This window comes from Macaca mulatta, chromosome 1 (assembly GCF_049350105.2).
Source record: "Macaca mulatta isolate MMU2019108-1 chromosome 1, T2T-MMU8v2.0, whole genome shotgun sequence".
NCBI lineage: Eukaryota > Metazoa > Chordata > Mammalia > Primates > Cercopithecidae > Macaca > Macaca mulatta.
In genome coordinates, this window is record NC_133406.1 from 110,121,502 (window position 1) to 110,138,559 (window position 17,058).

A 17,058-nucleotide genomic window follows, 5' to 3' on the forward strand; every position below is an offset into this window, starting at 1 on the left:
ACCAAGCCCGGCTGGGCGTGGTGGCTCACGCCTGTAATCTCAGCACTTTGGGAGGCCGAGGTGGGCAGATCACCTGAGGGTTAGGAGTTTGAGACCAGCCTGGCTAATTTGGTGAAACCCCATCCATCTCTACTAAAAATACAAAAGTCAGTCAGGCGTGATGGCACATGCCTGTCATCCCAGCTACTCAGGAGGCTGAGGCAGGAGAATTGCTTGAACCTGGGAGGCAGAGGTTGCAGTGAGCCAAGATCACACCACTGCACTCCAGCCTGGGTGACAGAGAAAGACTCCGTCTTGGGGGAAAAATAAAAATAAATAAATATATAAATATATAAATAAATAAATAAAAATTATAGAGAGAGGGTCTCACTATGTTGCCAGAGCTGGTCTCAAACCCCTGGCCTCAAACTATATTCCTGTCACAGCCTCCCAAAATGCTGGGATTAAAGGCATGAGCCACCATGCCCAGCCAGACAGGGGGCTTTCTAAGGCAGGGCATTGTCTGCCCCTGGATCATCCTCAGGGCTCAGAGCAGAGACGGCCCCTCCAGAGCTGCCCAGGCCTAGGGACTCCTGTGGTCCCATCTGTGCAGCCTGTTCTTTTCACATTCATTCCTATAAGAGTCTAGTCCAGGCAATCAGCACCTGTCAGGGCCCCTGTACCTACCTGAGGCACAGGAATCTTCCAGACCATTTCCTTAAGCCACAGTCCCTAGGCCTGGGCACTGCCACCACCGCACCACCCCCAGCCTGGCCCAGGTGCCAGCTCCAGTGATTGGCCAATTCCCCTCCTTTCCACTCCAGTGCTAATCGGCTTAAGGAGAAATATAGTTGCTGAGTCAACAGAGTTGGGGTTCCACTTCCCTTCCCTTTGTTTAGACCTCAGATCTAAATGCCCTCCTGAGCAAGAGGAGAGGTGGGGAGAGAGGCAGAGGGGCCGGGAGGGAGGAGCAGAGGACTTTGCTGAAATCAGAGAGGAGGCTGAAAGTGCCAGAAAGGTCTCAGATTAGACGCATGGAGTCAGTTACCTCGTGGCTGATTCCTTGGGGCAGGGGAGGAAGCAGAAAAGAGTGGCGTATTTATTGTACAGCAAGAGACAGAAATCAGAAAGTCAGAAAATACATTTCCCCAGACTTTGGGGTGTAACAGAATGGGCAGGTGTGGGGACGGGGCCAGAAATGCCTAGTGACCCACTTGGTGTTTCTAGAGGAGAAAGCCTGGGGCAGAACAGGGGCAGGAGCAAAGCCAGGGGCAGAGCAGGACCTAGGGACCCTCTTCTTCCTTCTGTGACTCCACAGAGCACGCAGTGGACACACCAAAGGGGTGGTGGAGCTCAGATGAACCTATGGCATCAAGAGCCCTGGGTCTGTTGTGGCGCTGTGCTAACTAGTTGTGCAACCTTCAGCAGGGGAACCCTTTTTCTGTGCCACTGCTCCCTCCATTCTTTATGCTGGAGATAATGCCTCATTGCACACACATGAGACCATGCAAGCGAAGGGCTTTGAAAAGCAGTACTGCTGGGTCTAGAAGGGACTTCAGAGACCCTTAATGACAGAGTTTTTGGCTCAACTAAAGAGGAAACTGAGGTCTAGAGAGGGGAGGTGACAGGGAGCCAAAGGCAGTAAGGCCCAGGGCCCAGATCTTGTCATCCCAACCCAGGGTTCCTCTTAATACCACGGGGCCCCTCCTAGGCTAAAGGATAAGGTCCCAGTCGTGCTGAGGGCCACAGCTGGAGGCCCAGCCCTGAAGACCAAGGTGGTGGAACCTCCCTCCCCTTCACGAGGGGCACCCCTGCACCATCCCGCTGACTTTACTCCTCCAAGCTGAGGCCTAGGGCTGCGGTGAGAACTCAGGAGGGAGAAGTTGAGTAACTTGTACAGGAAAAGTGAACTGGGGCGATTATGCTGAGCGAGACTCCACATGCCAAGAGGGGGAGGGCATTTCTCACCAACAGTCTTCCCATGGTCATTCCATCCCTCCTCCTGCCTCCTCCAGGTAGAGCCTCTCTGGCTGAGCCCACTGTTATATCTGTGAAAGGGCAACCTCTCACCCTGTCATAGCACATGGAAGACCTTGCTGTGAACAGAGAGCACGGCTCCCACTACAGGGTCCAGCTTTGTCCTCCAGCCCCTGCCCCTTCAGTTCCATGCCTTACCCTGATGGCTCTTTCCTGCTCCAGCCTCCCCTGAGCTGCCCCTTTCTTCCTATCTGCTCCCTCCACTAATGCAGCACAGTCTCAGTAAGGTGATCTGTAACTGGCTCAGGGGTTTCTCAGGGGGACTGAAGAGCTAACATCACATCCCATGAACCCACTCAGGGAGGGGTGGGGCTGGTCATCACTGAGTCCTCACCTGAAAGAAAGCTAAACTTAGGCCGGGTGCGCTGGGCGTGGTGGCTCATGCGTATAATCCCAACACTTTTGAGAGGCCGAGGCAGGTGGATCACCTGAGGTCAGGAATTCGAGACCAGCCTGGCCAATATGGTGAAACCCAGTCTCTACTAAAAATACAAAAAAATTAGCCGAGCATGGTGGCATGCGCCTGTGATCCCAGCTACTCAGGAGAATCACTTGAACCCGGAAGGCAGAGGTTGCAGTAAGCCGAGATTGCACCACTGCACTCCAGCCTGGGCGACACAGAGAGACTCCACCTCAAAAAAAGAAAAAAGAAAAAGAAAGCTGAACCTAGAGGGAAAGGGGTAAAAAGGGGCAGACGGGAGCACGCAGCCCAGAGTTTTCCAGCATCCTTGCCACTTCCCCCAGGCCCCACTGAACTTTAACCACTCCTCCCTACATTGGGGCTTCTTGGACAGCGAGCTCAGCACCCCAGCTAGAGTGCAGATGTGGCTGGGCCCCTCCGAAGGGGCCAGTGGTGTTGCAGAGGCACTAAAACACCCTCATTACGACAACCACATCATCTCTGTGAGGGTTCTAAGTCTGATCCTTGCAGACCTCAGCTTCTCCAGCTCTACTGTCCTGGTCAATGTGACACTGCACATCCAGCTTTGCCCCCGCCCCACCAACATCTTCCAGGGCTAACTGGATCCATTTCTGACCAAGGCCTTCACACCTTTCTCCTTCTGCCCCTTGGCTGTTGCTGCCATGCTAATTTTAACCAAGTTATCACTCTTATTTCTCCCTCATTCTGTCTCTGTCTTCTGTTCATCAGAACTTGAGGCTACCACCTCCAGGAAGCCCTCCCAAATGAAGTCTATCCATTTTTAATTGTTAGTTATTTCTCAGCGACCAGGAAATTCCAACCACCAAATAAAATGCCACCTTTGGTAGGACTAAAAAGTGGCTTTAAAAAAAATGTGGCTTAAGCCTCTTGAGTGAACTGAAGGAAGTGGGAGGCAAGAGGACCCTTATAGATATCTAGCCCAATTCTGTCCATTTCCAGAAGACCAGGGAGTCTCCCTCTCACCATCTTCTGCCTCCCAGCCCAGAGCACTTCCAGCTACATCATGACACAGCCCCTAAAATGAGAAAGTTGAATTACTGAATCCCAGGAGTGTGGCGACTCATATGGTTAGGGCTGCATCTGTAGCATACTGGATATAAGAAAGGAAGCACTGGATTCATTGGAACCTAAGGTTTTAGGCCCTGCTGAGCACACCTCACCACCTGTGACACCCCAGAGGGGCAGATCTCAGCCCTGACCCCCAGTGCCTCTGTGAACACTGGGAGCATGGTAGGGCTGAAGCTCCTTGCTGAAGTCTTAACTGGCTGCACAGATCTGGACAACTACAGCCTGAGTGTCCCTGTGGGATGCAGGAGCCCTGTCTGGCTCCAGCCCGAAGTAGGTCAGATTTCAGATAAGCGGGTGGTTTTCCTGTAAGTGATGAAACCTTCTCTGTGCTTAATGAGAAACAGACTCCTCAACTTACCCCAGAACACAAAACCAGAAGCTTGGTGAGGTTTCTAACTTCTGCCTCTTCCTTCCCATCCCCAGGTCTCCACCACATACCTCAAATGCCCCAATGGCCTTAGCCTCCCCTCTCTGTCACCAGGACTGCCAAACACTAATTCTTCCCAGTGTTTTCCAGCAACAGTACCCTCAAGCGTCTATTTCTGGTCAACAGCTCCTCCACCTGACATCCAAGGCTCTCTTGCAGGAGTTCCCTCAACGCTACTTTCCTGCAGGAAACCACAGCAGCTAAGCCCTACTGGAATCCTGATACCCTTAGCCATATTTTTCAGTGGTGGTTTGCAGTATGAGTTGCACATTGTTTTTGGAATTATGCCATCTGTCTTGTCACTTCTGAGCGTCACAGTGCATTACAGATAATTGGAGTCTATAGACCCTGTACCTCCTTTCTTCAACAAAGGCTAGGGCTCTGGACATCTCCAAGGGTATCTCTGGCACCCAAGTTCAATGTGAAGCTTCCAAACCAATCCAGACCAATGGACTACCAGTGTCAATCTGAATTATCTTTAGGGACAGGGATTTTGCCACTTTACCTCTTGCTGGATAGGATTTTTATGTCTGACAACTATTTTGTGCTACTGAAAAAACCTCCTGACTTCACCCAGTCTCCAGAGGTACCTGAGATAAGCAATACATATTTGGGACCACAGGTCTCTCTGAAAATCATCCCACCTCATATAAAGTTGTGCATACCATTTCTAGGGTTTTCAATGGCCACAAACACAGATAGACGGTGGATACAGAGAAAAAATAGCAAAGCAATCAGGCAGCTCAAGATCATTTGGAAGGTGCTTTATACAAGGTAAACACAAATCCAGAGACAGGGCAGGCAATGTTTGTCAGACTGAATGTTTTATTTCAACAGACATCCCTGGTTTAAAAAAAAAAAAAAAGTGGTGGTGGGGAGGGTTCAACATTTCATCACACCTGACAGGGAGCAAAACTCCCATCCCAGAACTCAGAGCCCCTTCAGAGGCATCACACAAGTCTTTGCTAGCTCCAGGACAGACAGGAGCTGAATTTTCTAACTTGTTAAGAAAAATCTATCAAATATGTTCATTCTCGCAGAGGCGAGGGCTGGGTCCTTGGGGAAAGAGATCCTGGGCTTAGAGCAGCTGCTGGGGTCCCAGAGGTGAAGCTGGGGGCCAGGCCAGCTGGGCTGGCAGGAGATCCTGGGAGCCATCAGTTCCAGAGCCCTAGAATCCATATTTGGCTTGGGTCTGACGGCGGCTGAGCTTGTTCTCCGACCAGGTGTTCTTCAGTTCCAGCTCCCGCTCCTTGGCCTGTGGCAAGGAAGAAGGGGAGGGGAGGGTCAAACCGGAATTCTGAGAAACGCTGTCCTCTTGCCTCTGTGAGCTTCCCAATGTAAAATCTTTCTCCTATCAAAATGATTATGGGGAAACTGCAAACTCCTTGAAAGACTTATCGAAGTAAAAGGGGAAGACCCCAAGAAAGCAAAGAAAAATCATTTCTTTGGAGAGTTATCAAGGTTTAAGCAGAATAAAGACTCAAGAATCCTGGTGCTTCCTCTAGTAGAATTAAAATTCAAAAGCTGAAGTGGGAAATGGGCAAATGAAAACTAGAATTTAGCATCTAAAAGGAAGAAAATCTGCTGCCTTAGACACCCAACCGGCAGAGTAGGAGAGGACAGCCTCAAAGGCTTGGATCAGTCAAAACAGAACACCAACAAACAATTGCCTGGCCTGGAGATGCAGTTTTGCAATTGTGTTGAAAACAGCATGTAATACCTTAGAAATTCAAACAATTTTAAAGTAATGACTGAAGCTATGAAAAACTAGGAGGTGGCCGGGCACGGTGGCTCAAGCCTGTAATCCCAGCACTTTGGGAGGCCGAGACGGGTGGATCACAAGGTCAGGAGATCAAGACCATCCTGGCTAACATGGTGAAACCCCGTCTCTACTAAAATATACAAAAAAAAAAAAACTAGCCGGGCGAGGTGGCAGGCACCTGTAGTCCCAGCTACTCGGGAGGCTGAGGCAGGAGAATGGCGTGAACCCGGGAGGCGGAGCTTGAAGTGAGCTGAGACCACGCCGCTGTACTTCAGCCTGGGCGACAGAGCAAGACACCATCTCAAAAAAAAAAAAAAAAAGAGAGTTTTATTCTAAGCACCTGCACCTGAATCTTATCTGCATTGAGACTGAAGCAGAGCAGGATAATTCTGAAAGATGTATCCCCTCCTAGTGGCCACTCTGAGAACAGCAGAGGATGCCTGCTGAAAGATGGTCCCTGGCATCTGGGTTTCTAACTCAAATTCAGCCTTCAAACTACCAGATTTACAGAGATCCTGCCTGAGCCAGAGCCCTCAGCTCTCTCTCACCTGATGAATAAGATATGTGATCTGGTGCTTCCGCCGCTGCTGGCCTGTTGGCTGCTCACCTTTCTTCTGCAAGAGAAGAAAACATACTCATTAACCCACAGGATGAAAGCAGAAGTTCCTCACGTGCCCAGATGGTGTGGTATTAGGGACTAAAAGCCAATTCCGCAGCCCAGATCCTGGGGGAGAAAAGTTGGAGCTGTTTTTACCTCTATATACTTACAAAGCCTTTATTTTTATTAAAGCCATTATACCAAAAAACCCAGCTCAGAACACTTGCCTGAAATAGCCTGCTAATATCCCCCACTAGACTGGAACTACTTTGAGGTCAGGACTGTCTTCTGCGTCTTTGGTAATCCCACCCTACCCCTAGCACCCAGCATGGGGCTCTGTCTGCTATGGACATCTGAGACCAGTTTTACTGCCTGCAATCAGTCTGAAACAGTTTGTGGGCCAGGGCACAGGTGACCTTCTGCCCCCCTGCCAGGTCCTCCCACAATCCCTGTGCCCATCTCCCTTCAAACCCTCTTCATCTCTGTCCTCTTCTCCCCAGTCAAGCCAGATGTCTAGCCTGTCTCCCACCTACTGCTTATCAAGCTCGCTCCCATCAATCACCTCTGGCTAAAACCCCCACCTTCCCCATTCTAGTAAGTGCCAGCAGTTTCCCTGGAATTAGAAATTTCACAATCACTCTACCTCTCCCCAGTCTTCCAGCCTCCGCCCGTAACTGCACTGAACCCGTAACCAAACTTTGATGCAAATGATTTACTGTCAAAGTCTATATTGGTCTGGGCTTTCATTCTGTGGTTTTTCTGTCCTCTGCCAGAGTTGTCTCAGACTAGAAGCTTCCTAATCATCTCCACCCAACTCCCAAAACTCCTCTCTAGAGTCTCCTCAGCACTTATGTAATCAATTTGCACTGTAATCATTTACACTCAAGTGTCCTTAAATCTCTTCTTCCCAACTATGCTGTCAACTCCTCAAGGACAAGGACCATATCTTTTTCTCCTTTTAACAAAATCTAGTTCAATATAATGAGACGGTGGCAAGAAAACTTGGAGATAGGAAAAGAGCAAATACTAATTGCTTGCTGCTATTTAATGTCATTTAATGTGACAGTTAAAGATGACATACATAAAACATCCAGCTCCATTCCTGGCCCACAGTGAGCATTAACAACAGTAGCTATTACTATGTGACTATGCTTCTTGACCCACAGTTGGTAGAGCATGCTCTCCTAAGTGGTTTTTCCAGTAAACAGTGATGGATCTATGCTGATCTAACCACAATCCTTTGCTCTGTCCTGTATGACCGCCAGCATTCAGTTAAAACAAACGGCTGGAGCTTGTATGGCCATCTGTGGCCATAGAACAAAGCAAAGCAAATGAGGGGAGGAAAAGGGAACAAAATCCTCGACCTTGGCCTTGCTGGTGCTGGGCTCAAGTCCAGGGCTTTTCCACATTTTCCCTCCTGTGGCAGGCTCATAAATGTCCACATTTGCTGTTCTCAGCTACTAGGTGAAGAAATGTTCATCATACTGACTAAAGACAACTAGGACAGAAAAGGCAGGAGTATAGTGCGGGAAATGTGATGAATAAAGGCACTGGAAAGACTACAGCTGGCTACAATCAATAATGAAGAGAACACAGAAGAGTTGCACACTCAGAATCTAGGGACTCCAGGATTTCTGAGGTTCTGTTGTGCTCACACCTCAAAGATGTGCTGAGCCAGGTCCCAGCTTGAAACAATGAACTAACTGGGGCCGGGTATAGTGGCTCATGCCTGTAATCCCAGCACTTTGGGAGGTCAAGGCCAAGGTGGGTGGATCACTTGAGGCCAGGAGTTCAATACCAGCCTGGACAATATGGTGAAACCCCAACTCTACAAAAAAATACAAAAATTAGATGGGTATGGTGGCATGCATCTGCAGTACCAGCAACACAGGAGGCTGAGGTGGGAGGATCACTTGAGCCTGGGAGGCAGAGGTTGCAATGAGCTGTGACTGAGCCAGTGCATGCCAGACTGGGCAACAGAGTGAGACTCTGAAAAACAAAACAAAACCAAAAAAAACCACCACCAAAAAATGAAAACAATTGGAACGAAGAAAGGAGAAAAGGAAGAAGGGAGGGAAGGAAATGAAGAAGACAGTATTTTAAAAGAATAAAAATTAAAACAAAAAAAAGCAAAAAACTTTAAATCAAGAAAAGGAAAGAAGGATCTGACTGTAGGGAAAGAGTAGAGTAGCTGTGGATTCTGTGCAGCCTGGGAAGGAGCCACAGCCACAGGCTGGAGTCCTCTCCAACTACTCAGTCTCAGCAACCAGACCTCCCATCCAGCTGGAGAGCTGTTAAACTCCCGCAAAGTTCTAGAGGGAAGGAGCTGCTGTATCTGTGAGGTTTGCTGCATACTCAAGTACCATAGGCAAAATGTGTTTACTAAAGGTGCTGTGACAATAACAATGGGGTGTGGGGTCTAGACGGGGAGTAAGACAAGATTTTGCTTTGCAGCCTCCCAAGTTGACCACTCAATAGACCGTTCCCACTTACTTTGCTGAATGACTTCATGGTTTTCTCTTCTGTCAATGACTTAGTCATCCATTGCTGGGCCCCACTGAGCTGGTCATCACCTTTAATCTCCACAAAGTTGATTTCTTCTCTCCCTCGGTTTCTCTTGCCCTGCAGCCGCTTAAACTAGAAAAGAAAAAAATGCAGGAGTCAGGAATCTGGGCAAGGGGGTCGGCAGATGTCACTAAAGAGCCAGAGTTTATGGAATGATTTTGTGACTCACCAATCCCAAGGCACCCTCAGTTCTTCTCTACGTCCTTTTACCCTGCCACCTACCAAATTCCCTTGATGCCAGATGAAAGGCTACTTGTACTCAGAACGTCTCTTGAACCCAGGAAAAGGGAAGCTAAGAGGTATCTCCAAACATGAATGACAACAGAGAACCAGTGGTATGAATTTGTACTCAAACAGTATCTGCCTACCACTATGCAATATATCCATGTAACAAACTGGCACATGTACCCCTGAATCAATTTTATTTTTAATATCTGCCTAAAAGGACTGCATACAATTTTCAAATTAAGAATTCAGGGCGGGCGCCGTGGTTCAAGCCTGTAATTCCAGCACTTTGGGAGGCCGAGACGGGCGGATCACAAGATCAGGAGATCAAGAACATCCTGGCTAACCAGGTGAAACCCCGTCTCTAGTAAAAAATACAAAAAAACTAGCCGGGCGAGGTGGCGGGCGCCTGTAGTCCCAGCTACTGGGGAGGCTGAGGCAGGAGAATGGCATAAACCCGGGAGGCGGAGCTTGCAGTGAGCTGAGATCCGGCCACTGCACTCCAGCCTGGGCGACAGAGCGAGACTCTGTCTCAAAAAAAAAAAAAAAAAAAAGAATTCAGAGCAGGCCGGGAACGGTGGCTCACAACTGTAATCCCAGCACTTTGTTTGGGAGGCCGAGGCAGGCAGATCACCTGAGGTCGGGAGTTTAATACCAGCCTGACCAACATGGAGAAACCTCGTCTCTACTAAAAATATAAAATCAACTAGGCGTGGTGGTGCATACTTGTAATCCCAGCTACTTGGGAGGCTGAGTCAGGAGAATTGCTTGAACCAGGGAGGCAGAGGTTGCAGAGAGCCGAGATTGCACCATTGCACTCTGGCCTGGGCAAGAAGAGTGAAACTCTGTCTCAAAAGAGTTTTCAGACTCAAAAAAAAAAAAAAAAAAGAATTCAGAGCAGGCCAGGCAGGGTGACTCACACCTATAATACCAGCATTTTGGGAGGCAAGGGTGGGAGGATCACTTGAGCCCAGGAGTTTGAGACAAGCCTGGGCAATAAAGTGAGGCCCCATCTCTATAAAAAAATTTAAAAATTAGCCGGGTGTGGTGGTGCGTGCCTGTGGTCCCTGGGAAACACAGCAAGACTTTGCCTCTAAAAAAATAAAATTCCAAGTCCCAAAAAAACACAGAACTCCAGGATTTCTCCTTTAAAAATCAGTTCTTTGTCCATCTCTGTTCCTTCTAATTGTTCGGTATCACCGAATCAACAGACCCCACACCAAACTGGACATCAGAGACAAAGAATGTGGGGCTGCATAGAAAAGGAGTCTCACACACACACACAGAGGCTTAGCTTTAACTTCAAAAGTTTTTAAGGGTAAAGAAAAAAGAAAGCCCAGTAAACTTTCTAGGAGACTGCTACTCTTTCCTCTTCCCAAAAAAACAAAATGCAAACCACACAAGTCATCCAGAGGTGTGCCTCAAAGGGAATGTGGGTGAAGGAGAATAGAATTTTAAAACTCAGAAGCTTCAGTGAGACCCAGGTCCTGATCTCAACATTAGTGAGGCCTTCTATACTCACTCCACCTATAAGAAACTGACTTTTGCCACTAAGTGGGTTCTCAGCTGTCTCCTAGGCTTAGTTGGTTCCCAAAGAAACCAACTATCAAACCTGCCAAGAAGGAGATCCATAGGGAAGTGGATGAACAGTATCAAGCACAGGCAGAAGTATGCAAAGGGATGGACACCTTTCTGGGAAAAGGTAAGCAGAGAAGAATTATTTTTTATAAGAACCTCCATGGAAAGGTAGCACCCCCTATTTCTGCAGATCCCTCCTAATAGGCTGTGACTTCCCTGCAGATAAGATAGAACAGTACTTTATATCCCGAATAACGGCCTGAAAGTCACAGGACATTGTGCTTTTACCCTTCCTTTTGCTGAAGCTTGGGAAAGCTAGCAGCAGGGAGAGACCATTATGTGAAACACAAGGGTTATTTAACATAGCTTCTTGGTGCCTCCCCAGATCCATTCTCCTCTTCTTTAGTGTGAAAGAATCCAAAATTTTTGCTAGGCATATTACCACACAACTAATAAAACACTACATTTCCTAGACCCCCTTAGAACTAGATATGGCCGGCTAGATGCGATGGCTCACGCCTGTAATCCCAGCACTTTGGAAGGCCAAGATGGGCTGATCACTTGAGGCCAGGAGTTTGAGACTAGCCTGAGCCAATGTGGTGAAACCCCATCTTTACTAAAAATACAAAAATTAGTTGGGCATGGTGCCACATGCCTGTAATCCCAGCTACTCCTACTCAGGAGGCTGAGGCACAAGAATCGCTTGAGCCTGGGAGGCAGAGGTTGCAGTGAGCTGAGATCGTGCCACCGTACTCGAGCCTGGGCGACAGAGCAAGACTCTGCTCAAAACAAACAAACAGAAAACAAAAAAAAACAAACAACTAGCTATGGTCACTTGAGCAGATTCTAGTCAGTGAGATCAAAATGGACATGCTCTTAGGAACTTTCAGGAAGTCTCCTAGAAAGGGAGGTGAAGTGTTCCTCCTCTTTCTTTCTCTACCCCGCTGCAGCTTCAATGCCAGTGTGATGGCTGTAGCTTTAACTGCTATCATGGACCATAAGAATAAAGGCCACAGCCTAGGGATGGCAAAGCAATGATCAGAAAGAGACTGAGGCCAGGCATGGTAAATCACACCTGTAATCCCACCACTTTGGGATACCAAGGCAGAAGGATTGCTTGAGCCCAGGAGTTCAAGTGCAGCCTGGGCAACAAGCAAGACCCCGTCTCTACCCAAAAAAAAGAGACTAGATCCCTGACTCTGTGGAGCTTCCAAAGCACCCTGTATCCTTCTTCCATGAAGAAAAAAACTAACTTGCTTTATATAAGCCACTACTAATTAGAGTTTCTCCGTTACATGTTGCCAACCTAATCCTGATACAGTTTTGTCTTGTGTGTGTGTGTGTGTTTTTTAATTTCCTTTGGCTTCAGATTTGAAACATGGTGTCCAGGGGTCAAAGATGGTCACTTGTGCTTTGTTAACTTACTGCTTCGTCATCGATGAAGGAGGCATCTGGGGCAATTTCCTGGGGTGGGACCAGGGCCGGGTCCTGTGCAGGATAGTAGCCACCACTGTAATAATCCTGCAGCCAAACAGGAAAGAAAAACACACCAACTGAGGGCACAGTTGGAGAGGGGAAGGTAAGGTCTGTCCAGAAATGGAAAATCATCATCAAAGAGGCAGTGGTGAGATATCCACACTACAGCTTCTTCAAACAGACCAGTTAAAGGCATAGATCCCAAGGACCTACCTATAACTCAAGAACAGTCCCTACAGCTTTTCTCATCTACACTATCCAGACAGATGGATATTTTTTAGGAAAGGGTAACAAGAAATAAAAACTGTCTCTCCTGCTTCAGTCTATACCTTACTCCCTCAGCTACTTCCTAAGAGCGACTCTCACCCCTTACCTCTACCATGCCCTCAGCCCTGCTCCTCCTGCTCATAAGACCCCAATGAGCTACGATGTGAGCAGGGACAAGAAGGCATATGTCATGCCATTCCTGCTCCTCATTCTAGTTTGGTCCCGTGGATACAGGGAAACAGTCTAAACGGGGTGGGGAGGCTATAGATCTGATTTAAAATAACCACTATTAGGATACAATGAAACTTACAAAGCTGGGAACAAAGCAGGTTTATTTACCAGATTTTTAGTTCAGGAATCTCATGATTCCCCTTAGAGGTGAGTGGCCCAGATGTTGTTGCAGATCCTAAAGAAGAGGAGGGTGAAGGCAAGGGCAAGGCCCCTGCTTGGCCAAGTCAGGCAGCCACAGGGCCAATAAACTGTTTCCTCCAAGGGCCTACACTTTTTCCTAATTCTTCCACTTCGTCTTAAATGCCAAGAAATGCCCCTCTAAGAATATTCATTTTATGATGAGCTAAATGAAAATAGGTTTAATATTCACTACATAAAAATAATATATAAAAATCCAGAGCAATTAGAGTATGGATTTTTTTAAAATGGTATTCACAATAAGATACATTTAAATTTCAGAGTCCCCTAGTGTATTTAAAGTGCTTTAGTTTACATAGATTATCTCAATGGTGTTTATAACTGCACATAGAATTCTAATTTGTTATTCAATTTAAATAGCATCTTTTTTTTCCTGCTAAAGAGTTAAAAACACTATCTTTCTCCATCCTTCTTTTTTTTTGTTTGTTTTTTGAGATGGAGTTTCGCTCTTGTTGCCTAGGCTGGAGTGCAATGGTGCCACCTTGGCTCACTGCAACCTCCGCCTCCTGGGTTCAAGTGATTCTCCTGTCTCAGTCTCCCATGTAGCTGGGATTATAGGCGCCTGCCACCACGCCCAGCTAATTTTTGTATTTTTACTAAAGACGGAGTTTCATCATATTGGTCAGGCTGGTCTCGAACTCCTAACCTCAGGTGATCCACCCACCTTGGCCTCCCAAAGTGCTGGGATTACAGGCGTGACCCACCGGGCCCAGCCTATCTTCCTCCATCCTTCTAACAACAACCTTAAGGGCAGATATACTATCTCTGCTCAGCCTATATGAAACAACAAGGCTTAATAGCAAAGATTTAGGAAACACAATTGTTTTCAAAGTATTTGGTCAGACAGGTTCTCCACAGAGCCCTCCCTCTTCACTCATGCCCGGATTGAAAACAATAATGCTGACCATTCAGAGAATCACAGTGGTTGAAGGGACTTAAGTCTTCCAACTATCCCAGGCCAGCAGTTTTTAAACTTGCTGAAGCTGCCCAGTTATGGGGCCAGCAAGCTGCCTCTGTTCAACTCCACCACTGGTGCCACGTCCCCCAGCTCCTGCTCCTAGGAGCCCTCTACATCTTGGGAAGCTCTGACTGCTAGGAATTATCTCTTAAACCTACTTACAACCTGGCATTCTATACTTTTACTCTCTGAGGCCATACGGATCAAATCTAAATATCTCTTCCAAACAACAGGTGAATACAACATGAATAAAAAGTTACAATCAGCATTTATTGAACATTGACTATTTTCCAGGAACCACCATGCTAAACTAATGTAATTATTTTAGCAATGCTTTGAGTTGCTCTGATATCCCATTTTAACCTAAAGAACCTGAGACTGAGAGGCGGTTAAGTAACTTGCCCAAACTCAGCTTGAGATTCAAACCTCAAATCACGCTCACGATTCTCTTTATTCTTCTTTTTTTTGGGGGGTGGGGGGGTGGTGAGGGGATTCTCTTTATTCTTATTTTGCACTCAACCCTCCAGATTCCATTCTTTCTTCTTTGGCCCCAACTGTCCCTTCTGTTTTTCTCAATACTCCTCACCTCTAGAAACTCTTCTTAGACTAACTGCTATCTAGAAGTCTATGCCATAGATTCCCTTATCCTCATTATCCACATTTCAGGAAGCTATCTTGTAACTCCAAGATTAGATACCAGTCCTCTTCCGCCTTCCCTTCATACCTCTCATCAGCTCCCACAATCAGATTTTGTTTTCAACATAGGGGAAGTGCTCCAGGACACTGGTCTAGGCAAAAATTTTACAGCTAAAACCTCAAAAGCACAGACAATAAAACCAAAAGTCGGCGGGGTACGGTGGCTCACACCTGTAATCCCATCACTTTGGGAGTCCAAGGCGAGCAGATCACCTGAGATCAGGAGTTCCAGACCAGCCTGACCAACATGGTGAAACCCAGTCTCTACTAAAAATACAAAAATTAGCCAGGCGTGGGGCAGGCGGGTATAATCCCAGTTACTCAAGAGGCCTGAGGCAGGAGAATCGCTTGAACCCGGGAGGTGGAGGTTGCAGTGAGCCGGGATCATACCACTGCACTCCAGCCTGGGTGACAGAGCAAGACTCCATCTCAAAAGTAAAAAAATTAAAAATTAAAAATAGGCAGGGTGCGGGAGCTCACATCTGTAATCCCAGCACTTTGGGAGGCCCAGGTGGGCAGATCATTTGAGGTCAGGAGTTCAGGTCCAGCCTGGCCAACATGGTGAAACCCCGTCTCTACTAAAAATACAAAAAAAATTAGCCGGGCGTGGTGGCACATGCCTGTAATCCCAGCTACCCAGGAGACTGAGGCAGGAGAATCGCTTGAACACAGGAGGCGGAGGTTGTAGTGAGCTGGGATCGCACCACTGCACTCCAGCCTGGGCGACAGAGCAAGACCCTGTCTCAAGAAAAAAATTAATTAATTAATTAATTAATTAAATAAAAACAATGCCCAGGTGCAGTGGCTCTCGCCTGTAATCCCAGTACTTTGGGAGGCTGAAGTGGGCGGATCACCTAAGGTCAGGAGTTCGAGACCAGCCTGACCAACATAGAGAAACCCGCCTCTACTAAAAATACAAAAAATTAGCCAGGTGTGGTGGCGCATGCCTGTAATCCAAGCTACTCGGGAGGCTGAGGCTGGATAATCACTTGAACGTGGGAGGCGGAGGTTGTGGTGAACCGAGATCGCGCCATTGCACTCCAGCCTGGGCAACAAGAGCGAAACTCCGTCTCTAAATAAATAAATAAATAAAAATACAAAAATTAGCCGGGTGTGGTGGCAGGCACCTGTAATCCCAGCTACTCAAGGCTGAGGCAAGAGAATCTCTTGAACCTGGGAGGCAGAGGATGCAGTGAGCCGAGACTGCACCACTGCACTCCAGCCTAGGCGACAGAGCGAGATTCCATCTTGGGGGAAAAAACAAAACAAAACAAAAAAACACATACACACAACCAAACTTCGACAAATGGCACTATATTAAACCAAAAAGCTTCTGCATAGCAAAGGAAACAACAGAATGAAGAGACAACATGTAGAACGGGAGAAAATATTTACAAACTATCCATCTGACAAGGGACTATATTGTGGAATATACAAGAAACTCAAACTTAACAATTAAAATAATAATAATTTCATGAAAAAGTGGGCAAAGGATCTGAATAGACACTTCTCAAAACAAGTAATAGAAATGGCCAATATCTATATCTTTAAATGCTCAACATCACTAATTATCAGGGAAATACAAATCAAAACTACAATGAGATACCATCTCACACCAGTCAGAATGGCTATTATTGCAAAGTAAAAAAATAACATGCTGGCAAGGTTGTGGAGAAAACGAGAACACTTATACACTGGGGATGGGAATGTAAATTAGTTCAGCCACCATGGAAAGCAGTTTGGAGATTTCTCAGAGAACTTAAAACAGAGCTACCATTCAACCCAGCAACTCCATTACTGGGTATATAACCAAAGGAATATAAATTATTCTACTGTAAAAACACATGCACACATTTCATCACAGCACTATTCGCAATAGCAAAGACACAGAACCAACCTACATGCCCATCAACAGTGGACTGAAAAAAGAAAATGTGGTACACATATACCATGGAATACTACACAGCCATAAAAAAAGAACAAAATCATGTCCTTTGCAGCAGCATGGATGGAGCTGGAAGCCATTAAGCAAATTAACACAGAAACAGAAAACCAAATACCACGTTTTCACTTATAAATGGGAACTAAATACTGAGTACACATGGACACAAGGAAGGGAACAATAGACACCAGGGCCTACTTGAGTGTGGAGGGTGAGGATCAAAAACTACCTATTACAGCCAAGTGTGGTGGCTCACACTATAATCCTATCACTTTAGGAGGCTGAAATGGACAGATCACTTAAGGCCAGAAGTTTGAGACCAACCTGGTCAAATGGTGAAACCCGTCTCTACTAAAAATACAAAAATTAAATTAGCAGGCATGGTGGAATGTGCCTGTAGTCCCAGCTATTAGGGAGGCTGAAGAGGGAGAGTTGCTTGAACCTGGGAGGTAGAGGTTGCAGTGAGTCAAGATCGTGCCACTGCACTCCAGCCTGGGCAACAGAACAAGACTCCATCTCAAAAAATATAAAATACAAATACAAAAATTAGCGGGGCATGGTAGTGGTGGCACACACCTGTAGTCCCAGCTACTCGGGAGGCTGAGGCAG

General features: G+C 46.9%; 1 protein-coding gene across 4 annotated transcripts in view; it reads right to left on the reverse strand.

Moving 5' to 3' along the window:
* Positions 1–4,760: 4,760 nt before the first annotated feature.
* The window catches only part of PRCC (proline rich mitotic checkpoint control factor), a 32,028-nt gene continuing 19,730 nt past the window's right edge, over positions 4,761–17,058 (reverse strand). The window contains 4 exon segments of one of the 4 annotated variants that reach the window (NM_001260635.1): positions 4,805–5,208; positions 6,264–6,329; positions 8,807–8,950; positions 12,107–12,202. In NM_001260635.1, the coding sequence (NP_001247564.1) occupies positions 5,122–5,208; positions 6,264–6,329; positions 8,807–8,950; positions 12,107–12,202 (393 nt within the window). In that variant the 3' untranslated portion in view covers positions 4,805–5,121. 4 annotated transcript variants of the gene reach the window in all.